General features: G+C 42.8%; 1 protein-coding gene across 12 annotated transcripts in view; it reads left to right on the top strand.

Moving 5' to 3' along the window:
• Positions 1-9,771: 9,771 nt before the first annotated feature.
• Positions 9,772-25,440, top strand: part of LOC308157521 (transducin-like enhancer protein 4) — a gene marked incomplete at both ends in the record, with an annotated part of 91,864 nt that continues 76,195 nt past the window's right edge. For 10 of the 12 annotated variants that reach the window (XM_080531091.1, XM_080531090.1, XM_080531085.1 and 7 more), the window contains 4 exons: positions 9,772-9,816; positions 10,655-10,752; positions 23,541-23,604; positions 23,755-23,799. In XM_080531091.1, coding sequence (XP_080387217.1) covers positions 9,772-9,816; positions 10,655-10,752; positions 23,541-23,604; positions 23,755-23,799 — 252 coding nt within the window. Of the gene's footprint in view, positions 9,817-10,654; positions 10,753-23,540; positions 23,605-23,754; positions 23,800-25,440 lie in introns of those variants that run through there. The other 2 variants (XM_080531089.1, XM_080531086.1) reach the window with 2 other exon arrangements.

Below are 25,440 nucleotides of genomic sequence, written 5' to 3'. Positions count from 1 at the left end.
TAGCGATGTTGATGGAATACCCCCCGGATGTCACTACGGTGGCCTGTACACAATAACAATAATACCACAGTTCACATTTAGACCAATCAGGAGCCCTTGTGTCACGTCGTCAACTGAATGTCATTAATCTGATTTTGGATCAGCGGTTAGAGAGAGATGGGCGTGGATTTAGGTGCACTTTTAGTCAACATCCATTATAGCGCTGATCTAGGATCAGATATATTTTAATCAGCTAAAATGTTCATTTTTTATTTTATTTTTTGAGATTTTTTTATTTATTTTTTTGTGTGGACTGAATCAATTCGTGGCGGAGGAAATTCCATCGTGGCGGCCCGCCACCAATAAATGCATGTAGAGGAAACACTGATAGACATACTTACCGTACTTACAACGTACACAGACTACCGTAGCTACAACAATGCTAGCATTAGCTAACAAACAAAGGCTTTGGCTAGCTTAGTGCAGACTGAACAATGTGGTTTCAGTTAGTTGCTAGTGGATAATAATAACGAAATGTCTAAATACACGAACACACTGGTTTCAACTAGTAACTAACAAAGGCGCTATGTACATACATAGAAGACCCTACCTTACGAGTCTTAGTGGAGTAAACAAACAAGCATGCTGCTTGGGAGAAATAAGGCTAAAAATAAGCTTATTTTGCTGATTAAGTACACGTATTTAACTATCGTAAAACTGTTCGAAAAAAGAATGAGTGGGTACTTCAAAACTTCAAGTTGCGTCTGATGACAAAAAAAGAAAATTAGACTTTTTGATCAGAAATACTTTGACAAGAGATTTGAAGGCTTTGCCGTTTGCGTGTTGTTTGCAAGCCCACCAGACCCAGTCACAATTGGTTTCATGTCTCTGCTCCCTCATATACGAGCCTGAGTGCTGTACTTTAGACCGAGGACCTCACCTTGTGTAACAAAAAGGTGGTGTTGTCTCGCAGTGAATTCATCAACTGTTTAGCCGCAACCATTCAGGGCCATGAGTGCCTTATGCCACATTTGTACTCCAAAATACACAGTCAATCCAACTCAAATTAGGACAATAACATGATTTGAACAGTACATTTTTATGCAAACAATAACATAATTTAAACACTACATTTTTATGCAAACAATAACATGATTTAAAAAACTATTTAGACCAAAGTCCTTCTGGAATCAATAGGTCTGCAAACTATCACTCGATTTTGACATGCTGGCCAAAAATGAGGCCAGCCGGTGGGGACGGATATAGAACAACAAATCAAAGTCCACGGTCCATCAAATGTCCGCTGGATGGTCTCACAGGTATTAAATAAGCAGCTTGTTGAGCTGTCAAGTATTTGTAAGGTAGGTATCTAGGGAGATTTAATAGTGAGGGTGACATTTCAATTGTTAACAACCCTACTCCAGTTCGTCCTGTTAATGAGTTGCTCTTTGTTCAGCTAATTGGCATAGATGGCATATATCTCCCTTGGCACTTGCTAACACTGTATCTCCATCTGTACTCATCTAGAAGGAGTAGAGCTCAGGTGGTAATCGAATAAAGAAATGGCAGCTTTGTAAGCTCCGTTTAGAGTGGCCGAGTGACTTTGAGCTCCAGATGCTAATGTAACGCTAGGCCATTACCCCGGGTAGATCTATTACTGGCTCTTCACACACACACGCACACACAGACACACACGCACACACAGACACACAGGCACACACACATACACACACACACACACACACAGACCATCCCCTGGTTCCCTATGCGTACAGGGTGGGATTAACCTGGCTGTTATGAGGTAAACCCACTGCTGTTGTGACTCCACCTCTCTCCCCGTGTCTAAGCAGCCTGTTTATCCCCCTGATAACAGGGCCGGCCCGTGGGATTAGTTGCTTGTTAAAGGGCCGACCGTCAGGGATTAGGGGCCCGAGTCGCTGTAACAAGGAGAGATCTCAAAACACTCTGAGATCAGAGGTTCAGGCTAATGTATGCAGGGGTCTGATTGGCCAGATTTGTAAGAAACTCCCAAATGTTCCTGGTTTGGTTGCGATCTTGAGAACACTCAGAGAAACACCTCAGCCAAACCCAGATACTGATGATCACATTGTGTAAGAGTCTCAGCTACCGGGTGTGCAGACGTGTATTCCACATGAGTGTTATCAGACTGGATAGCGCAGCATAGCCTTGGAGGGAGAAACCTCAAAGTGTTGGCAGGTATAGATTTGACTAGACTGCATGTTCAGGTATTGGACCACTGTGTGTGTGTGTGTGTGTTCAAAAACAAGTGTGAAAAAGTGCTGTAATGTGTGTTTGTGAGCACAAACGCACGGAAGCACGTGCGTGTGAAAAAGCGTGTGTCTATGGCGTGTGTCTCTGTGTGAGGAAGAGGAAGTTTGTGGTGAGATTAGAAGACATGTGTAAGGGTGCTGATAGCCGGTCAGGAGTCAGGGGGAGATCAGTGCTGTGAAGCCCCATAACCCCCCCACGCACCCACCTCCCCAGCTCATCTAATACCTCCCCAAGATAAGCCTCTTCCCACCTCCCCATGAAAACCTGCAATCTCCCCCCGCATCAGCCACCAAATGAAGTTCACCGGTAACCCCCCCCCCAAAAAAACAGCGTACTAAAACCCGCCTGTGAGTTGTCGCTGTCGGTGTGGTGGGGGAGGGGGGGGGCGGCCCTCGTGGAGAAGCCAATAATCCGGCGCGCAGGCCTCGGGAGCACCGGGGGCCGTGATTGACAGGCCCTGATATAAAGCTCTCGTCTCACTTGACATTTGGGTTTCATAAGGTCTGGAACAAAAGAAAGGGGCGAAATAATCAGAAAGTGGAGCAGGCAAATAAATCTGTTTATTCCTTTCACCGTCTCGCCCCCACCCCCCAGCCCTTGGGGGGGCCGAGGTGTGATATTACCTCTCCAAGCCGGAATGGAATCACACACCGTGACAGCAGGTCACTTAAGGCCCTGCGCCTTACCTGTCTCTGTCTTTACTAGGGATATTGGCCCTGGTGTGTGTGTGTGTTTGTGTGTGTGTGTGTGGGTGTGTAGGTGTGTGTGTGTGTGTGTGTGTGTTTGTGTGTTTGTGTTTGTGCGTGTGTGTGTCTGTGTGTTTGTGTTTGTGCACGCGCGCGTGTGTGTGTGTGTGTGTGTGTGTGTGTATGAAAGATAGAGAGGGGAAGAGACAGAGAGAGAGAGAAAAAGAAAGAAAAAAAGAAATATTGGGCAGTTGAGTGTGAATACATGATATATTGTATTGTATATACTGTATATTCTATTAATATGTCTGTGTATGTGTGTGTGTTTGTGTGTGTGTGTGTGTATGTGTGTGTGTGTGTGTGTGTGTGTGTGTGTGTGTGTGTGTGTGTGTGAGTGAGTGAGTGTGTGAAAGAGAGAGAAAGAAAGATATGGGCGGGGTTGCGTAGGTGGGAAGATATGTTTGTGTATCTGTGTGTTTGTGAATACATAGTATATTGCACTATACTGTATATTGTATTCATGTATGTGTGCTTGTGCGTGTGCGTGTGTCTGTGTGTGTGTGTGTGTGTGTGTGTGTGTGAATCCACTATTAATCTGGCATGAAACCACAGTAATAGATTCATGATAGGCTCTTTCTCTGGTTCAAATGACAAATGTAAATAGGAATGTAAAACTGCACTTTCTCTTCTCTATCTTTAATAAATGGTGGGTAAACAAACATTTACCCCCCAAAAAACCTGTGTGTAAAGTGTGTACCTTGCACGATGTCCCTGACATGATCATGAGTGCGGTTAACAATGCTACCTCCAGCAGAGGGCGCTGTGGGCCACACACAGCTCTGAATGCTAGCCTTCTCCACCCTTCTCCATTGTGCATTCGCTCACTTAATAATAATAATAATAATAATAATAATAATAATAATAATAATAATAACGTAAATGTATACAGCGTCTTTCAGGGGACATGGCTTAAAAAGGTGAGGACACATGTAAAGTGTAAGAAACATGGTGAAAACTCCCTCTAACCAATGCTTCTAAATTCATGAGTACGCAACCAGAAACTTTGGAAAGAAGGGTAAACAATTGGAATAGATACTAATGTCTGACTAACAGGGCTAATCTAAGATTCAAACAACAACAAAGCGGTCACCCAACAACAGCAGGGGGACGCGGCTGGAGACATGGAATCACTCAGACTCCTAGACGGAGCTATGGAGGCCAGGACTGACCATCCATGAGATCAACATGATAGTTTTAACCATGTTTTGAGGCGATGACATGGTTTACAAACAATGCCGTGAAATAGGTGTATGATTTGGGTTCTGATGGGGTAAGACAACATTAACAACATTTACTAAGGATATCTTTCATCGTTTCAAAAACGATGAAAAACTTACAATTTGCATAAGTTGCATTGATTTCAGACATTGACCAGCTCACCGGTACCCTCCACGTACACAGCTCTCACTTCAGGTGTCTATGCAGGCTTGATGATTATTCTTTTTTTTTATAAAGTTATTTTTTCTGAGTGGGGCAGTCCCACTCATATTTTTCCTTTTAATGACAGACACAGTAGAGATTATGACAGGAAGGATGGGTGAGAGAGAGAGAAGGGATGACATGCAGGATATGTCTGCGGCTGGAATCGAACCGGGATCCCTGCGGTACATGGTCAGCACTTAATCCACTACGCCACCTAAGTGCCCCTTGATGATTATTCTTGATGGTTGCTCTGAACGTTACTACGCCGCGTCCTATATTTCACCTAGGCTTACAAACATTATGTTGTTTGGGAGGGTAGACATGACATCCGATCTGAGTGTTGGTTTTCAGAGGTTGCCTCCATTTCAGAGCATTAAATGTATTAAACAATTTTTTTCAGTGTTCCTTAGTGTTCCTTAGTGTTCCATCAGTGTTCCATCAGTGTTCCTTAGTGTTCCATCAGTGTTCCATCAGTGTTCCTTAGTGTTCCATCAGTGTTCCTTAGTGTTCCTTAGTGTTCCTCAGTGTTCCATCAGTGTTCCTCAGTGTTCCATCAGTGTTCCTTAGTGTTCCTTAGTGTTCCATCAGTGTTCCTTAGTGTTCCTTAGTGTTCCATCAGTGTTCCATCAGTGTTCCATCAGTGTTCCTTAGTGTTCCTTAGTGTTCCATCAGTGTTCCTTAGTGTTCCTTAGTGTTCCATCAGTGTTCCATCAGTGTTCCATCAGTGTTCCTTAGTGTTCCTTAGTGTTCCATCAGTGTTCCTTAGTGTTCCTTAGTGTTCCATCAGTGTTCCATCAGTGTTCCATCAGTGTTCCTTAGTGTTCCTTAGTGTTCCATCAGTGTTCCATCAGTGTTCCATCAGTGTTCCATCAGTGTTCCTTAGTGTTCCTTAGTGTTCCATCAGTGTTCCTTAGTGTTCCATCAGTGTTCCTTAGTGTTCCATCAGTGTTCCTCAGTGTTCCATCAGTGTTCCTTAGTGTTCCATTAGTGTTCCTTAGTGTTCCATCAGTGTTCCATCAGTGTTCCTTAGTGTTCCATCAGTGTTCCATCAGTGTTCCTCAGTGTTCCATCAGTGTTCCTCAGTGTTCCTTAGTGTTCCATCATTGTTCCTCAGTGTTCCTTAGTGTTCCATAGTGTTCCATCAGTGTTCCTTAGTGTTCCATCAGTGTTCCTTAGTGTTCCATCAGTGTTCCATCAGTGTTCCTCAGTGTTCCATCAGTGTTCCTCAGTGTTCCATCAGTGTTCCATCAGTGTTCCTCAGTGTTCCATCAGTGTTCCTCAGTGTTCCATCAGTGTTCCTCAGTGTTCCATCAGTGTTCCATCAGTGTTCCTCAGTGTTCCATCAGTGTTCCATCAGTGTTCCATCAGTGTTCCATCAGTGTTCCATCAGTGTTCCTTAGTGTTCCTTCAGTGTTCCATCAGTGTTCCTTAGTGCTCCATCAGTGTTCCATCAGTGTTCCTCAGTGTTCCTTCAGTGTTCCATCAGTGTTCCTTAGTGTTCCATCAGTGTTCCTTAGTGTTCCTTAGTGTTCCATCAGTGTTCCATCAGTGTTCCTCAGTGTTCCATCAGTGTTCCTTAGTGTTCCATCAGTGTTCCATCAGTGTTCCATCAGTGTTCCTCAGTGTTCCTTAGTGTTCCTTAGTGTTCCATCAGTGTTCCATCAGTGTTCCTTAGTGTTCCTTAGTGTTCCATCAGTGATCCTTCGTGTTCCTTAGTGTTCCATCAGTGTTCCATCAGTGTTCCTCAGTGTTCCATCAGTGTTCCTTAGTGTTCCATCAGTGTTCCATCAGTGTTCCTCAGTGTTCCTTAGTGTTCCTTAGTGTTCCATCAGTGTTCCATCAGTGTTCCATCAGTGTTCCATCAGTGTTCCTCAGTGTTCCATCAGTGTTCCTTAGTGTTCCATCAGTGTTCCATCAGTGTTCCATCAGTGTTCCTCAGTGTTCCTTAGTGTTCCTTAGTGTTCCATCAGTGTTCCATCAGTGTTCCTTAGTGTTCCATCAGTGTTCCATCAGTGTTCCTCAGTGTTCCATCAGTGTTCCTCAGTGTTCCATCAGTGTTCCTCAGTGTTCCTTAGTGTTCCATCAGTGTTCCTTAGTGTTCCTTAGTGTTCCATCAGTGTTCCATCAGTGTTCCTTAGTGTTCCATCAGTGTTCCTCAGTGTTCCATCAGTGTTCCATCAGTGTTCCTTAGTGTTTCATCAGTGTTCCATCAGTGTTCCATCAGTGTTCCTTAGTGTTCCATCAGTGTTCCTTAGTGTTCCATCAGTGTTCCTTAGTGTTCCATCAGTGTTCCTTAGTGTTCCATCAGTGTTCCATCAGTGTTCCATCAGTGTTCCATCAGTGTTCCATCAGTGTTCAATCAGTGTTTGTACAGATGTTTTCTAGAACTTTGAGTTATTTCTGCTGGGTGTCAATGCAACCTGGTCTCACACGGCAGACTCCAAACGTCGAATTCCGACGTGTAGCTCGCAGGGGTGCGCCTGCTATGTGCGCCTGTCGGGGCTTCTCTCTGGATTATTCCATTTTGAATTGCACTTGCATTAATTAGTTAGGCCACATTTAGGGTTAGGTTAGGGGAATAAGAGGCCCTGCTTGCCCGAAGGCTCGCAGAATGCACGGGCACACTAATCTTTTAGTTTTTTTCTCTACTTTCAGATCTTTATTCAGATTATGTCGTCGACCATCCATAATTCAAGACTCAAGGATCTCCGGCTTCAGAACTTCAGTACGTATCCAGGTAAGCACCCAATTTAACTGTATTTTTTGTTTTATTTTTAAACTTTTTTCAGGTTCTATCAGATCACAGGTAAGTGTTTTTTTCCTTTACAGATTTACCGTTGGTTGTATCTCAAAATGTGGCCTAACTAATTAATGCAAATGCAATTCAAAATGGAATAATCCCGAGAGAAGCCCCGACAGGCGCACATAACAGGCGCACCCCTGCGCTTTCAAACGAGCGAACGTCGGAATTCGACGTTTGGATGCGATGGAAAACGTCGAATTCTGACGTCTGCCGTGTGAGACCAGGCTGCAATGGCAGGCACCTGCAGCTTTCCCCAAACTGCTGGCCGTGGTCTCATGGATGTTACGTAGAGCCGTCTCGCCCCATGTCTCTCAACTCCCAATCATGAGCAAATGGCACCTTATAACACTCGAACTTCTGCACTTTGTGAACTAACTGGACTTCTTAACGAGCATTGGGCCTCGCAGCTTGTGTGTGCTGCTCGCTATCTGCAAGGTAGCAGGGTAGAGCAATGTGACATGTTCTAATGCTTTGGTCCTCATATCGGGATCCCATGTAATGATGTGAATACATTACAGCGTTGTTGAAAATCAATGATGCATCACTAGTCAACTAACACAGCTTGTTTTGTGAGCCTGCTAACAATGTAAATTAGTGTTATAGTTACACACTGAAAACTTGAAAAAGGACATATGCTACATTTTCTAATTCCTTTGCATAACCATGTAAACAAAACAAAACAAGTAAAATAAAAGGGTACAAGAAAAAGGTAGATATAGACCAGTGCTTGACACCAGAGTTAGAAAGCGCTTTGTTTGGACCAAAACACCTCTCTTTACTGAACATGTATGATCATGTGATCTCATTCCTATTCTAAAGCTAACTGGCTCATGTGTTATCACCTGGGTGGATATTTTATTTTATTGGACAGGTGGATTTTAAAAAGGATAATTGACCACAGGATCCTAAAAAAAATCAAAAATGTAAATGGCTCCTACATTTTGACCAAATTGCAGTTGTTGTTTTTTTCATCACAAAAACACTGTTTACAATCCCATCAGTAGAGTACAGAGCCCTAGAATAGATATATATATATATATATATATATATATATATATATATATATATATATATATATATATATAATGATAATATATATTTATTTATTTTTTACTTGTGTCCACGTTTTGCCACCTCGTGCCCGAGCTTGCCACCACGTGGGAAGGACTCATGCGTCTTCTGACAACAAAAAACAAGTCAGCAAGTGCACATTCACCACGGTAGACTAGGTAGACTAGGGGTGGTAGACTAGGAAAAAACCTACTTGATTAAAAAACAGAATGACTGAAACTACATGCAACCTGTGTAGGAATGATAATGTAAATTCTACATCATTGTTACAAATGATTGTATAACAATGACTGAGAACAGATGTTTCAGCCATGGGTGGCATGTGGCTCTCTGGACCTTGGAGAAGACTGGCGGCGCCAGGGACAACATCATGACACCTTGCATACACCTACAGCATTCAGTAGCATTTAACAGCTATTCTGGATGTTTACGTGACTTACCTGACGTTTTCACTACCGCTGTGCATCTAGAAACCACGTTATTTTGATTGACAACTGAATTCCCTTGTCCACTAGTTCCTACAGACAACGTCATCCCACAGGGCGTTCCTTACCTTGATCGAGCGGACCGTCCAACGACCATTGGACACATTCTGACAGTGAACTAAGGACCCACGTGGGTAATCTGGAATAATCTCCTCCTATTGGAGATGATTGGATAAGATGCAGATGATTGACACTAGAGAGAGACGCGCACTGTTCTCGTTACTAATACGATTGGCTCTCTTTAATTATTGCTCCTCCTCTGATCTGCCCGACCTCTGCTATGAAAGACGTAGATACATGAAGTTGTAGTTCTTATGAACGGTCTACATCTACTTATTGTTATCGTTTGTTATGTGAATTAGAACTGCACATCCCAGAGACATGAGAGAGTAGTGCGTTTCGTTGTTATGAATATATAATTACTCCTTTACGACTGGTTGCTTCTAAATGTGGTCTCATACGAGGTGATGTTCGGTGGCGGACCGGGATATGAACGGGCTTTTAAACCATCTGAAATAACCTCTTACCGATGTGGATAGGGTGCTCTAAAGGCTGACACGCATCCAGTGATACTACTACGGACTGAAACACTGTTTTACCAGATACCATTGAACAAAAGATGAAAACAAGACATTTGAGCATATTGATAATGAAGATGTAAGGTAAAGTAATCATTAGGTAAGGATACCTGGTCTGAGGTCTGAACCACAGGACTGTACAGCAGACGGATGACATTGTCGCCCTTGTGCAGGGAAGACAGAAAGAAGAGAAGCATCTGCATGGACTTCTGAGTGAAATAATAATGTCATCACACCAAAGATTGTGACATTTCTCCAGGGTGATCAGAGGAAGCGGCACTTAGCCTGTCATCTGGGCTGCTGACACACAGGACACATCTGGGTTCTTTTTTTTTTTTTTGAGCTTTTACCTTTTTTGTGTGTTTCGGTGGATGCACTTTACAATCCATTTTCTAATGATTCGAGATCTGAGCAAGATGTACCCCCAGGCACGGCATCCGGTAAGTATGTGACAACAACAACACAACCCGACGTCGCCGTGCGCATGATGCCACCGACGGTTTGGAGCGGTTCTCCTGCCCGTTGCGCGTCCGGACAACCTGGGCAGTGTGAAACCTGTGTGTGTGTGTGTGTGTGTGTGTGTGTGTGTGTGTGTGTGTGTGTGTGTGTGTGTGTGTGTGTGTGTGTGTGTGTGTGTGAAAGAAAGAGAACGAAAGTGTGACTGGGGGAATTGGAGAGTGGAAATGAGAGACACAGAAGCGGAGACAGAGATGGGACCCCCCCACACACACACATACTTTCTCACGCTGTTTACACGGGTCAGTTATCTCCCCGATGTCGCCAAATAGTGTCCGTTTCACACGCGCGCCTTACGTATCCAACAAGTGCGTTTTCAACGTTGTTGTGTGGTTCGATCATGTAAAGTCTACTACACCTATAGCTTGGCTGCTCATCTTTCATGAACACCCGGACAAAAATAATCTACAATTACACAATCACACATAGGCTACATGCGATATGGGAATATGTTATTATATTGTAGCGAACGTGAACTGGTAGTGTAACTCGCCCCATGCGGGAGTCGAACCCCGACCTCCCGCATAACCGCCGGCCGCGCTAACCATTAGACCAAGAGAGTTAACTCCCTTGGAGGAGCTGTTAACGGGGCCTCATACAGGATCGTTACAGTATGTATCGAACCGGATCGTGCAGATGGAGCAGTTAGAAAGAATGTATTTGAATTGGGACAAGCGAATTGCAATTTACATTTTTAAAAAGTGATGTAGTTGATGTGCTCCGAGGTTGTCATTGTTGTGTTTGGTGCCATGTTGCTGCCAGGGGCCCCACCAGCCCGCCCAGCCGTTCAAGTTCACCATCACAGAGTCCTGTGATCGCATCAAGGACGAGTTCCAGTTCCTCCAGGCACAGTATCACAGGTACATGTTCAAATTATGTTTAATATCTCACCCCCTCCTTACACAGGACTGATTTCCATGTATTATTTCTATTGGTGCAGATAAACTCAACTAATACTGGGTTAGTGAAAGTTGTGAAGTGGAACACTTGATTTAACAAAAATCTGTTAAATAACTGCAACATGCTTGGCAGCAGAGTTACCAGCAGATTGCAGTAATATTATGGTACAATACCGCAAATGCGGTAAACATTAAAGTAATGGAAGATTCTACTGTATGTCATTTCACATAACTCGTTTGTTGTGTTTAACCTTATTATAGTTGTTATGATTCCCTACTGGGAAGTCATCTTTATTCTATTAAGCTATTACGGAGAGTTTAAAGATGACTTTTCTGATCTTGCTCCACCAAAAGATGGCTTGCTAACACTACAAAACACTACTCAGATATGGATGTATGCAGGAATGTAAACCATTTAAAAGTGGAGGGGACTCACTATAGATGTGCCCACCTATAAATGTGCCCACACTTCACCATAATGGATAGAGGGCCGACCACCCCATCAAAAAACATGCATAACATGAGCACAGGTGTAATGCAGTCAGAATCAAATAAAAAACATCACAAGTATATGGGTTAGCGAGATAATCAAACAAATAAAAAACATCACAGGTATATTGGTTAGCGAGATAATCAAACAAATAAAAAACATCACAGGTATATTGGTTAGAAATAATGCAAACAAACAACATTACACACAACACACAACATTACACACAATCCCCAACATGAGTGTTGTTGTTTTCCATGACAAACTAAACGTGTGATTTAAAGGTAGAATTGTCTTAAATAAACAGCAAATGTGATTCAATTGTTAGTATTGGTCATTGTTGTTCATTTAAAGGGAATCTTTTAGATGAAGGTTTATCTCTATACATTCGCTCGCATTTTCTAAGAGTAAAATAATGCCGTAATCTTCTGTCAAATTAAGGGTTAGGGTTATTATTATTATTTAAATAGCTTGTCCAGTTATATACGATTTGTAATATAAATCCAGTTTTGAAGTATGATATTTAAACACCACACTCATTCGCCACAGGCACATCTAACCAGTTAAAATAAGAATGACCCAAGACACAGTTTGCAATCAAATCCGTCTTTCACTGACTGATGTTTCACTGACTGATGTTTCATCCAGTGGTTGTCCCCTTTGATGGGGATCAAACTTGCCAAATGTCTCTTAATAGAAGTCAAGACTTAGCTCCCTTAGCTCGCTTCAAAGTATAACCCCTCGAGTACTTGAAAAGTGCTTTTATTTATTATGCAAGGCACATTTGGCTATCTTGTTGTCCGTCAAATGGAGCAATCACGCGATGAACCATCAGTCAGTGAAAGAAGGATTTTTGATCACAAACTGTGTCTTGGTGGGGTCATTTTTATTTCAATCCATGATTGAACAGACTCTGTCCATACGACCGCATAGAGGAGGATTTTATCTTCTTGAATCTTGAGTACTTACCACCTTTCAATTTAGATTTTTACATGGAAAAACATTTAATTCTCCTAAGAAGTAACATCTGAAGTTGGGGCGTGAGCTCCACCACGGGAGGCTAAAACCACATTAGATTGAGCCTTTAGTCTCTCACATCAGATTTATAAACACAAGACAGCAGCTGTGGGAAGACACTAAATTGAACCCAACTCAATGACATTTTTTGGGGGGGGGATTGAGAATGGAAAACAGTAGTGTGAGAAGGTATTGGACTCACCCAAATCATTGAGGGAGAGAAAGAAATTGGGGAAACAAATTAATTTCCCTAAAGGTAAATCAACCTTCTGTATTCCTCACTCTTGTAGCTCAAGTGCCGTGAAATGCTCTTTACCCACTGCGATGAAGCGTGAATGCCTTGCATGAGACAGGAGAGTCAGTCTATGAGACCAGTGGTTACTCTGGCCAGCTTGTGAGGAGTCACCTCAAGTGAATATCATCCAATCAGTTTGAGATTAAACATTTGCCCGGTCTGCCATCCAGTCGGTTTTTGTGAATTAGTTGGCATTCAAACTTGATTTCTGTTGCGGTGCGATGTTGTCTGGTATGTTAGCTGGTACTGTCCAATTTCTTCTTTGAGAAATCTACAGTTTTGAAAAAGATGATTGAGAATATACAGTATAGTGTAGATTCAGAGGAATAGATAGATTCAGAAGTACTTACTGTGTCAGATTGCAGTTCCTAAGTACATGAAATGCCATTGGCAGCTGGTCATTTCTGACAAACAGGTTGATATTTTGGGCTCTAATTAGTTGAATTGAGGTTCACCCGCGTGTGTGTGTCTGCCACGGAGAAAGAACAATCAGAAAATATAGCTGCAAGTGGCGATTAAGGGCGCAAGGCTTCACCTCAAATTTGCTGCACATCCCTGTTATCGTACTGTCTCAAAGTGTAACGTTGAGCTTGATTAGACTAACAATGACTGACAGCCCTATTTGCATGTCATCATTATGGTACATATTCATTTGCATGTAGCTGTGTATTTTTACAATTGTCCTACACAAACTTCGCAGGGACTGGTACAAGCATACTACGTAACAATTTCCATGTCAATTGAACTTCAGTTCATGAGAAGACGATTTTTAAGTGTTATTTTTGTTATATTTGAAAATGGCTGGAAATGCATCATAATGTTGGAATGTGGTACACATCTGTGTCATACTACTGTCTTCAGGCTCACCAAGTTTCATTCATATTTCATTCATTATGGTTCTGATTAATTTGCATTTTTTAGCCTGGTAGTTTTTTGATGTGGGAATGTTTTGTTCTCAAACATACTTCTTTTGTACAAAGTTCCATCCCCATTGGACAAAATTCAAAATAACGGAAAATCTATTAGGACACGTCTTTTCAGTCCAGCGAGCCTTTTCCTTCGTCTTGAGGAGGCGGATCTGTCAGTGGTGTCTCAAAGTTGAAATATTCAACGTGTTGCTATAGCGCCACTTTCTGGAATTTTGCCGTCAGAATTGTTGTGAGGGTTTGGACTGGATTTGGACCTCTACAAGCGCCAAAAGGCAAAACAAGTTACCAATATTTGTGGGAGTCATGGCCATTTTTCATGAAAATGGAACAGGGCTGAAAAACTAACAGTTTCAACAGGGCCGTGCCTGCAGGGGTTTGCTGCCTAATAATATGAGAGCAAACAATTCTCACAACATCGATGTGCCATAGGAAATTACTTTTCAACTCGGAAAGAAGGAAAATAAATAACCAATAGGAAGCTCGCGCATAAGTTGCGTTTTTCATATACCGTTCATTTGTATTTGTGTATATAACAACCAAGACTACCACCTAGGAGAGCAAAAAGGCGGTACAGGGAAGGAACAGCATCGGCCAGCATGACATTGTTGAGGTTCCTGGCCAGCAAGGGGGGAACATCACCATGGGAACATCACCATGGGAACATCACCATGGGAACATCACCATGTGCGCAGCTATAAATCACCAAGGCGTCCTCCATCACCATTCAACCCTTGGCCCCTACAATAGTGTTCATCTCATCACTTTGCTGGACACACGACACAATATCCTCACCCCAGCCCAGAGCAGCCCAGAGCAGAGGGATGGCCCAGAGCAGCCCAGAGCAGATGGATAGCCCAGAGCAGATGGATGGCCCAGAGCAGCCCAGAGCAGATGGATGGCCCAGAGCAGATGGATAGCCCAGAGCAGATGGATGGCCCAGAGCAGATGGATAGCCCAGAGCAGATGGATAGCCCAGAGCAGATGGATGGCCCAGAGCAGATGGATGGCCCAGAGCAGCCCAGAGCAGATGAATAGCCCAGAGCAGATGGATGGCCCAGAGCAGCCCAGAGCAGATGGATGGCCCAGAGCAGCCCAGAGCAGATGGATAGCTGAAACTCGACTGGTTCTGCGTCGTTGTATTCCCTGGCCATAACCACGCCAGGTCTCCGAGCATCAAAGCTGCAACAGACAGAAGACAATCCGCTTGTTAAGTCTGACGTCAAAAGTGACGTTTAGCCATTTCCGAGTCCAAATCAGAAATTCTCCGCACCGGAGTACCTGTGAACTACAGCGGTAGAATGACAGTTTAATCGTTTTTTAGACTCGGATCTATTCATACAACAAGGGACACAGCACTAGCGTTTTCTCCATATTGTCAGGGTATTTGAGCCTCGGAAAAGCGCTATATAAATATAATTAATTATTATTATTATTTCGGCATCTCGAAGACAGCGCCTCAGCCAACGTTGGTCCCGGAAATACGTCACGACTTAACAAGCGGATACATTAAATTAAATATAATATAATAATAAATGAAATAATATTACCGCCATACCATGTTCATAAAATGAAATAGGTAATACATGACAATGAATTACCTGAAGTATTGGTAACTCTTAATGTGTGGGAGCGTTCGGAAGTAGCCACCAAGATGCTTTTGCCAGTCGTAGCATTGAACAAGCACGGTGCCATTCTCTAGGCCTACAAGCTGGGGGATGTTGACGTGTTTCACTGGAGAGCTGTCCCTCACGACTCTAGCAATGTCATCCAAAGTGTCCACTCTGGTCTTCCTGAAGCACTGCTTGACAAGGCCAAAGCACCAGTCGGGGCCAAACTTGGTGTGACCTGCAATCAGGAAGTGGAGGGCCAGTGTCTTGTGAAGGCCATGCATGGTCTGCCAGGCACAGTACCACAGCATGAAGTTGTTCTTGTTTTGGCCACTGCAGTTGTCACAGTTCAGGTCCACGTATGTTTCTCCAACTCCATAGTTCTCGAAGAAATGATGCAAGTAATTGATGACTGCGTTGCTGCCCTTACTTGATGCCATCCCTTCATCGATGAGGTAGTTCACCTGCTTAGGCATCCCTTCGCAGGAGACACCAAAGAGGCCGCACTTGCGTGGAGTCAGAAAATACATGGGCCCTGGTTGATGAGGGTCAGCGGGGTAGTGGACCTAAGAAAGAGAGACAAAAGAGGAAGAGAAGAAAAAGATTAGATGCAGTGAAAACCAACATCACAGAGAATTGTGTTTGGGTAAACCAAATACAATCAACCAAATCAACAGTGTCATAGGATGAACTAATTCTCACCTGTTGTGCAAAGTCAAAAGTGCATCGTGATTTCCCGTCTTGCTGGTGTGGAGGGGCCAAGAGAGAGATGCAAGTCCTCGCAGACCTTCGCACAGGCAGCATTTATGCGCTGGTACAGAGAACGCTCCTTTTCAACACGGTCTAGATGCTGCTCCTGCTTCTTCAGCTTGGCTGATTTCACCACATCCGGCAGATTGGCACTTCGGAACACTTGGTAGTTTTTCCGCTGGCACTCCCAGCACAGATCTGTCCGGGGTTTGGTGCTTGTTATGTCAGGGAGCAAGTCCCTCCACAGGTTTCGGAAGCTGTCCACATGTTGCAAAGAAAGAAATTATGTTATGAGTATGACAGCTGTACATATTTACCCACACAACATACAGTTTCTCAGTACAAAAAACATTTAACATGTCTGTAACTTATTACAATTCTACTGAACACGAGTTCAACACATAACGTTTACATACCACGTTTTTGCAGAGCATCACTGTAGAGACGGTGCACTGCAGACATTAGATGGGAGTAGCTTTGCACTGTAGTTTCTATGCCCAGGATGACGGCCAGGTAGAACAATGACGTGATCTTCGGCGTAGTTTCGGATGAACTTTACGACTCTTTTGATGTCCTTTGTCTGGAGAAAGTTTCTGTTTGTTCGTGGACACTTCTTCCTCTCGCGTGGTAGTACCCCATTTTCCTTGTAGGATTGGGAAATGGAATTGAGGAGTTTGTTGCTGATCCTAAACAGAAAAAAATCAAACAGTTAGTTAGCTAGATGTATCAACACAACTTAAGAACAGCATACATACAACACAACAGAAGAACAGCATACGTACAGAAAATGCTAGCTAGCTAACGCGGCTAGCCCAACCCAACCAGGAACAAAAGAAACACTTAACTAACTGTACACAGTATCGATGATACAGAACATACTAGCTAATGCTAGCTAGCGAATGTTACTTAGCTAACACGGCTAACCCAATACAAACAGTTTTAAAGCACAAACTCACCCGAGTACAAAGCAGAACGTGTTGCGGCATACGGTGATCCCTTGAAATCCGTATGTGGTCCTAGTAAATTTTAGTTTCCTATGGACCTTCTTTAAGCCTTCAGTCATTCCTGAACGATTCATCGTGTTCAGCAACGTTCCAATTACAAGCATGTCTCGGTTTTCTTTTGATAACGACGCACAATCTAACCGAGTCTCACGAATGAATTCTGGAGACAATCTTGTACTGCAAGATATTTTGGCTTGAGAGGTATCTTTCCGTCTCCGCTGGCAATTGCAATCAAATCTTTTTATGAAGTCCAATTCTGTCTCTAGCTGATTATTCTCAACCTCGTCAGACCATGCTTCTTCGTTGGGATCAGCGATGGTGCAGTTTGGATCATTCATTCATTCAAACCTTTATTTAAACTCGTAAGTTACTGAGGTTGCCCTCATTTACAGTAGCAACGAGTGAATAAAAGAGAACCAACAATATAAGTCATAAACAGAATAGAAATTAAACCAAAATATAAAACAAACAAAAAACATTACTAAGAAATGTACAACATAATTTAAAAACAGTTACAAGAAGTGACACAGAGGGGAAAAACCAAGTTCTTAAAATCATTGAGTGATGGGAGAGTGACCAGTTTCAGAGAATTCTGAATAGAGTTCCAAGAATTAGCAGCATCATAAGCGTAGGCTGTCCTACCCAGCTTAGTAGACATTTGAGGGACCGTACAAACCAACCACTCGCTGGAGCGTGTTTGATAGGAAGAAACATTCCAGTCCAACAGGGAAGTGATATAGGGGGGGAGTTTGCCTGAAATCCCCTTAAATATGAATTGATACCAGTGATAATCTCGGCGGGCTGCGAGAGATGTCCAGCCTACCTTATCATATAAGACACAGTGGTGAGTGTTATATTTGTCTTGAGTGATGAATCTGAGTGCAGAGTGGTATACCGAATCCAGAGCCTTTAAGGTAGTGACAGCCGCGTGACGATAGATCACGTCTCCATAGTCCAGTACAGACATAAAAACAGATTCAATTACTCTCTTTCTACAGCTCGGCAGGAAGTTACTGCGATTTCTGTAGAGAAAGCCAATCTTCTGACGTAGTTTGGAGGACAAGATATCAACATGATGTTTAAAAGTTAATTTTTCATCAATCCATAAACCAAGGTACTTATACTCCTTGACTCGCTCTAGTATGGAGCCATTTGATAAGGACATTTGGATGCTATTAACATCAATATTTCTAGACTTAGTAAAAAACATGACTTTTGTTTTGCTAGCATTTAAAACCAATTTAAGTTCTTTAACACTAGAACAGCCATGGGATCGCCATTCATTCCACCGACTGCTGTAAGCTTGTAAGCTTTGAAACCTGCTTGGCCGCTTGGCTCCCTCATGAATTGGCAGCTATTGTTTGCTGATGGGAAACGATCAATAAGATTACCCTCCCCTGTGCATCAACCATTAGAAACTAGTTCTTAGCCTACACGTTTATTTGTCAAATACATGCTCTATGTTTCTCTAAAATGCATAAAGTTCCTATGAGCAGAGAAGTGGGGAAATTATTAGAGCAATCTGATATGAAGCTTGAGTCAGCTGAGAACGAACTATGGAACAGATTAAATGCTATATATGGAGAGGAGATTGATTGAGACTGCGGGAGCTTTACTAATGAATGAAAGTTGATTATCATTATTAAAAAAGAATAGTAATAAATATTGCAATATTGTGTTATCATAGTTATGAGCTTCACAAAGTCTGTTTATTTGTCGTGAACTTCACGCCGGCCGTAACATCAGCCGACAATCGACTGCTGTAAGCTTGTAAGCTTTGAAACCTGCTTGGCCGCTTGGCTCCCTCATGAATTGGCAGCTATTGTTTGCTGATGGGAAACGATCAAGAAACAGTTAGAGAATAAGATTACCCTCAATATCTTATTATCAATTATCAATATACTGGTGGCCTAACATGGTCCAGTGGTCTAGCACCGTGGTCGTGCACACATATGTCGGCCCTTCTTCTCCTTACTTTCCTGTCTGTCTTCACTATATCAGTCCAATAACATGAAAACTATGAGTGGGACTGCCCCACTCAGAAAAAAACATTATACAATAACATTATATACAAAAAAACATTATATACAATATTATAAATATCCGTTCGTTATATAATATTCCTTGATGAGTACAGGCATAATCAAACGTAGGTTACTCCAATTACTTTGCTGCAGTAGCTATGTATGCACCACACAACTTGATAGGTACATACTGTGCAGTGTATCATTCATAACTGTAGGCTACACATATCATAATATCTTATCCCTATTGCATGGAACTTGGGTAAACCCGCTGTGAAAAAAACCCCTCAGCTCCAACAAATCTGAAGGGATTGGGAGACATACTGTACAGTTTATCATTTTCATAACTGTCTGTACATATACATATCGTATGTATCACTATTGCTATATATAGCCTATATATAAACACATTATGTTACAAATATCAGTCTTATCCACTGTATCTAATTCAGCACTGAAGCCTGAAGGTTGAGCACAGTGTGTGTCCCCTTGCTACCTCTGCTGATATAAAAGAGAATTGCAGCCTTGGAGAAAAAGATGGCAGCCGAATCCCAAGGCAAATACACAGGCACACACAGAAATACTGCAAAATCGCTTTATACTAACTCGATTTTGAAAATGTAAAGATGCTGGGTGGTAGAACGCACATATCTAGGAAAAGTCATGAAAGGAGGGTCCGGAAATTTGATCGAGTGCAATGTTAGAATTTTTTTTGTACTCACTGGTGCTGTTTAACACCTCACGGCTTTCCTAGTGTTAAACGCCCTTTGAAGATGATCAAAAGCTTGTTGCAATTTCAGATTAGCTGACTCAAGAGAATCCGCAGTACAATAGATTATCGTATCATCCGCGTAAAGGTGAGCCTTACATGAGTCGTCCAGAGCAGTTAAACTATTGTTAATATAGATTGTAAAAAGAACCGGACCCAATATTGAACCCTGCGGAACACCCTTAGTAAGGGGCAGGAACTCAGACCGGACAGTACCAACACTTACACACTGGCGCCTATCAGAAAAGTAATTAAGGAAAAAGTTGAGAGAAGTGTTATCCAAGCCTAAGCTAGCTAGACAATGCAGAAGTAGAGAATGATCTACTGTATCAAAGGCCTTAGACAGGTCAATGAACAGGGCTGCACAGTGTTTTTCCTGATCCAATGCTGTAACAATATCATTTACAACCAGAGTGGCAGCTGAGATTGTACTATGCTGGGCCCTGAAACCTGATTGAAATGGACTGAGCACAGAGAAGGTAGAAAGAAAGGATTTCACTTGGACATTTACTAATGACTCCAGCACTTTTGCTAAACAACATAAACGAGAGATTGGTCTGTAATTGTCCACATTATCCCTGTCACCTCCTTTGTGTAATGGCATCACCCTAGCGGACTTCCACTCAAGGGGGAGTTTCCCTTCAGAAACAGTGAGGTTTAAAATGTAAGTCAACTGTTCAACTATAACTGGGGCAGCTAATTTAATGAAGAAGGCCTCTAGGTCATCCTCACCAGTAGTACACTTCCGGTTAATAGACTGAAGTGCCCCAAGAACTTCCTCGTGCGTAAACGGAAGAAAAGAAAAGTTTGAGCGGGGAGAGGCTGTAGATGGTTTAAACACTGAAGAGTGGGTAGCAACTGTTGCAGCAGGATTGGACCCAGTATTAATCCTGTCGAACAGATGTCCTGCCTCAGCAAAGTGCCTGTTAAAAGCCAGACAGATTTCCTTCTGATCAAAGATCTCGTTATTTTCAAATTTAATTCGCGCGGGAAGGGAGTTGGAGAATTGTTTCTTGTTTATGTTTACTGCTTTCCAAAATTTAGAGGGATTAGAATGTGCGTTTGTAACTAGATCTAGGAAATAATCAGATGTTGCCTTTCTTACAGCGCTAATGCATCTGTTCCTGATTTGCCTGAATGTAGTCCAATGAAGAGGGTCTCCCGATCGCCTAGCGCGGGCCCAGGCTAGGTTTCTGTCCCTAAGCAACAAAGATAATTCTGAGCTAAACCAAGGGGTAACTCTATCCTTAATGCGAATCAGAAGTCGTGTCCTCATTTTCGCTGTCTTCCGACTCCGAAGCTGAGCTATTTCCATGCATGAATTCATCGATTTAGTTTAGTTTAGTTTATTCGTTTATTATATCGAGGACAATCCAAATACATGAACCATATAAAATACAGTAAAAAAGGCAGCGTTAGCCTAGTCGGCTAATTTCCAGCTGAAGTCCCCGGCCAGTTGCAACATGGCATCCTGAAAAGTAACTAGAAAAGTAATTAGTTAAAATAAAACATTTCAATATTCTAAGAACACATGGCTGAGACAAGGTACCCCAGCATCACACTTGACAAATGTACGAAGTCATAAATTCTCCATTGTCGATCTTCAAACCAGCAGCTGAAATTCTGTTGATTGCCTCAGCAAGCGTTTGGTAGTCCATGTTAGGCCCTGTCCACACCTATACGTTTTTTTGATAAACGTGGATTTTTATATTCGTTTTGGGCGGTTCGTCCAGACGCAAACAAGTTTTTGACCCCTGAAAACGAAGATGTTTAAAAACGCCTGCCAGAGTGAAGATGTTTAAAAACGCTGTATATTCGCCGTATATTTTTGACGTGTGGACGAGATAGACGGTGCTTTTTGTATTCGTCACGTCATCATGCGCGTAGATTTCTATGATCATGCGCACTGCAGCTGTTTGCTGTTCCCTCCAACGTCATATCCTAGCACCAGTAACTACTTTGTTTACAACAGGCAACGGTGTTCGAGGCTACACAAGCGAGGAAAATGGATGTGAACAAAGTGCTTCTAGTTCTTTCACTGTTAACTGGACTTTTAACCTGTTTACAGATAAATGCACAGTTAATGATCGAGAACATTGAGAGACAGAGGCGTCTGATTGGCCAGCGGGGCTATGGGGATAATATTATATCGCCGACTACTGGTGTGGAATGCTCAATGCCAGCGTTTATATTGCGTTTAAACATGCTGGTGTGGACGGTAATATTTTTATATACGAAAAACGTTTATCAAAAAAACATATAGGTGTGGACAGGGTCTTAGAAAAAATGTAAACACAGAGAATGAAAACATTCAAACACACACTCTTTTTATCCCACCCCCTCGCTCAGCTATTGGCTACCTCAGTCGAGCTCAACAGCCAATCATACCAAAATGGAAGCTACATGTTATTTCATCCCACCCCCTCAAGTGCATCGGAAAAAGCATGACAAACAAGCTCATTTTGTTGATAGATTATACTTATTTAATTAACGTAAAACTGTTCGGAAAAATAACGAGTACTTCAAAGCTTCAAGTTGAATGTTAGCTAAAAAACCGAAAATCTGACTTTTAGGTCAGAAATAGTTTGAAGACTGATTTGACGTATTTCTGTTTTGCGCCAGGTAACTCCAAATACACTATTGTGTCACATATGTTACGGTACATGTGGGAAAACGGTTTATGTCGGCATTTCCCGGGACATGCCAGCATGAACCGTTGGCTTGGTACATGCTAGCATGTCCCGGGACATGCCGGTATACGAAGTCGACGGTTTATCCTGGCATGTCCCGGGAAATGCCGACATAAGCCGTCAGGATGGTTCATATGGGAAATACATTCTTACTTTCAGCACCATGGACACCGCCATGGACAGCGCCAGTGGCACCATGCAGCGCCAGCGGAACGGACGGGATTTGCTTCACACTGTATTTAACTAAATAGCCTACGACTAAAGCAGCCTCTATTACATCAATCAAAACATATGTCTAGCCTACATGCAGTGAACTCTAAAAGTAGGACCAACACATTTGTAAATGGGGAATGCGGAGTCTACTTACCAACGACATGAATAATTAATCTTGTAAGAGGCGACATAGTGGCTGCTCTCCGTCTCAGATGAATCTTCTCGACGTCTGACCGTCTGACCATCATTATCAAAGCTAATATCTCCTCATATCCTTCTCAGTATCATACATGTTCTTTGCAATGGTGGAAATAAATAAAAAGAAAGAATCAAGCTCAACAGCTCAACTGTGTGTCAACAAGTTCCCAAAATGCGCTCCTCTCACTTTGATGCACACACGCCTAAAGGCTTCCTGTGGCGCGGGAGCGGAGCACTGGCCTTGTTTTGTGAACATTACGGTCTAACGTAATTTTTACGTTTTTTCAGCTCGCCCGGGCTCATTGGGCCAAAGGAGAAATAACTCACCGGTAGAACGAGCGATTGTCCAATCAGAATCGAGTATTTTAGAGAGCCGTGTAATAGCCTAAAAAATAAAGAGAGCTTTACAGTGATCTCGGAATCCATGACATAACCTGCCCTTTCAACTGTTTTAAGCAGAATAAGCACATAATAATATTTGACAAGCATTTATCCCATTAGAAAAACGACTATATTAGATTTTTAAAATTTGTATTTAAAATGAAATAGGCTCATAGCTTAAGATATGGAATGGGGGGCTAGCATGTACCAAGCCAACGGTTCATGCTGGCATGTCCCGGGAAATGCCGACATAAACCGTTTTCCCACATGTACCGTAACATATATATATATATATATATACCTGTACATATATATACATATATATATATATATATATACACACAGTATGTGTGTGATTATGTTTCTCTGCTTCTGTCCCCAGTCTAAAACTAGAGTGTGAGAAACTGGCCAGTGACAAGACTGAGATGCAGAGGCACTATGTCATGGTAAGGATCATCAAACGTTCTCGGATGTGTGTGTGTGTGTGTGTGTGTGTGTGTGTTAGTTTTATCTGTCATGTTGAGATAAGATGCAATGTATTAGAGAGCCAGTAAACCAGTAAAAGAGGTTCATTTTGTCAATTTTTACTTTCTCAGTACTACGAGATGTCGTATGGACTCAACATTGAGATGCACAAGCAGGTAGGACACCAGAAAGCTTCAGATGTGGGTGAATGAACGTGAGTGTAGGCATGTACGTATATGTGATATGAATGGATTGGTGCATGATTAATGTGAGTGTTTTACAAAATAGTTTCTCAAGTTTCTCAAGAACACCTATGACTATGGCAAACTATGTGTCATGGTCAATTGGTCCGCAAGTCAGCATCCGATTTAATGTTCAGACTTTTCTTTCGAAAAATGTTAATACATTTCAGCGTTGTTGAAAATCAATGATTTAGTTAGTAGTAGTTAACTAGGTAGCTGTGGGGGATTACTCACAAAATCAATTGCGTTGCAGTATTTTGGCTCGACTAGCGAAATGTATTTGAAATGTATTTGTAATGTACTGTAAGTCAGAACTTTTTTATTGGTTGACGACTTGTGGCCCAAATGACCAGACCGTGTCACATGTTTTGAATGGCTATAGAGCAGTCACATGTGATTGGGCAGTTGATTTTAAAATTCAAGTACTGATAAAAAAGTACTGTGTGTGTGTGACTTATTCATGGTTATGGAAGGGTCTAGATCGATGGACCACCACAGTGGCTGCTCCTGTCACAGGGGTTTAATGAGCTTTAAATGGCTGCACTCCCAAACCCTCCCAGGTCGTTAGCCTAGCCGGATCATCATGAGCACAGGCCCTGGGCACAAATTCGCCACGGGCCCTATCCCAGTTCACTAGTGGTGTTTTTCCACTACCGTGCCGTACCGTACCGTACCGTGTGAGCCCGGTTTGTTTTGCTTTCTCCATGCCAACCGAGCCATAGTGCCGCTTTTAGTTCTGCTTCCAGAGGGGTAGCAAAAGGTACTTTGGTGCCAGGCTGTGTGTGACGTGTGACGCTGCAGACCGTTGATTGGTCAATGGAAATCGTCACAACATCGTCATCCCATGTTCACCACTAACCGCCATTTTTAAATACCACAACAGATTTCGCTCTCAGAAAATGTCATTTACTTTTTCTGTAATTACTTATTGTAGCAGACTCTAGGCACAGAGGGAGGTCGACACAGAGGACTGGGGAGAAGCAAGTGTTTTTATCGCTGTACACAGCTCAGCACGTCACTGACGTGCTGGCGGAATTGTAGGAGCAAAATAATAAACACAATGACACGCCCTTTCGGGGCTCGCTCGCTCAATATGGTTTCTCTCTCCTCAGCAAGTACTCGCTCTCCCGTTCACTCCCCGGGGGAATAGACACACACAGGTTAAAAAGACTGGCTGGATGCTGAGGCTAATTACTGACACCTGTCCGTAATCAGCCCCGACACCCACCTTCCACTGACAGTCTGGCTCCCTCTGCAGGCCAGAACGCGCCATGCTTCCCACACACCCCCACCGCCAGACCAAGGCCGGGGACGCATCCGGCCGATAGCCTACTCCCCCCCCCCCCCTGCACAGGAGAGGAAGTCGGCCACGACCATCTGCGCCCCCGGTCTATGGACCACCTTGAAGTTGGAGGGTTGCAACGCGAGGTACCAGCGAGTGATCCTCGCGTTGGTATCCTTCATGTGGCGGAGCCAATGGAGGGGAGCATGGTCGGAATAGAGGATGAACGAGCGCCCCAGCAGGTGTTACATGTTTTAAGGCTGATCTGTGCATGATAGTGCTGCATTTTGACA

Source organism: Nansenia antarctica (genome assembly GCF_963989245.1).
Source record: "Nansenia antarctica genome assembly, chromosome: 5".
NCBI lineage: Eukaryota > Metazoa > Chordata > Actinopteri > Argentiniformes > Microstomatidae > Nansenia > Nansenia antarctica.
The sequence above is the reverse complement of the archived record's forward strand: the minus strand, read 5'-3'. Positions and strand labels throughout refer to the sequence as shown.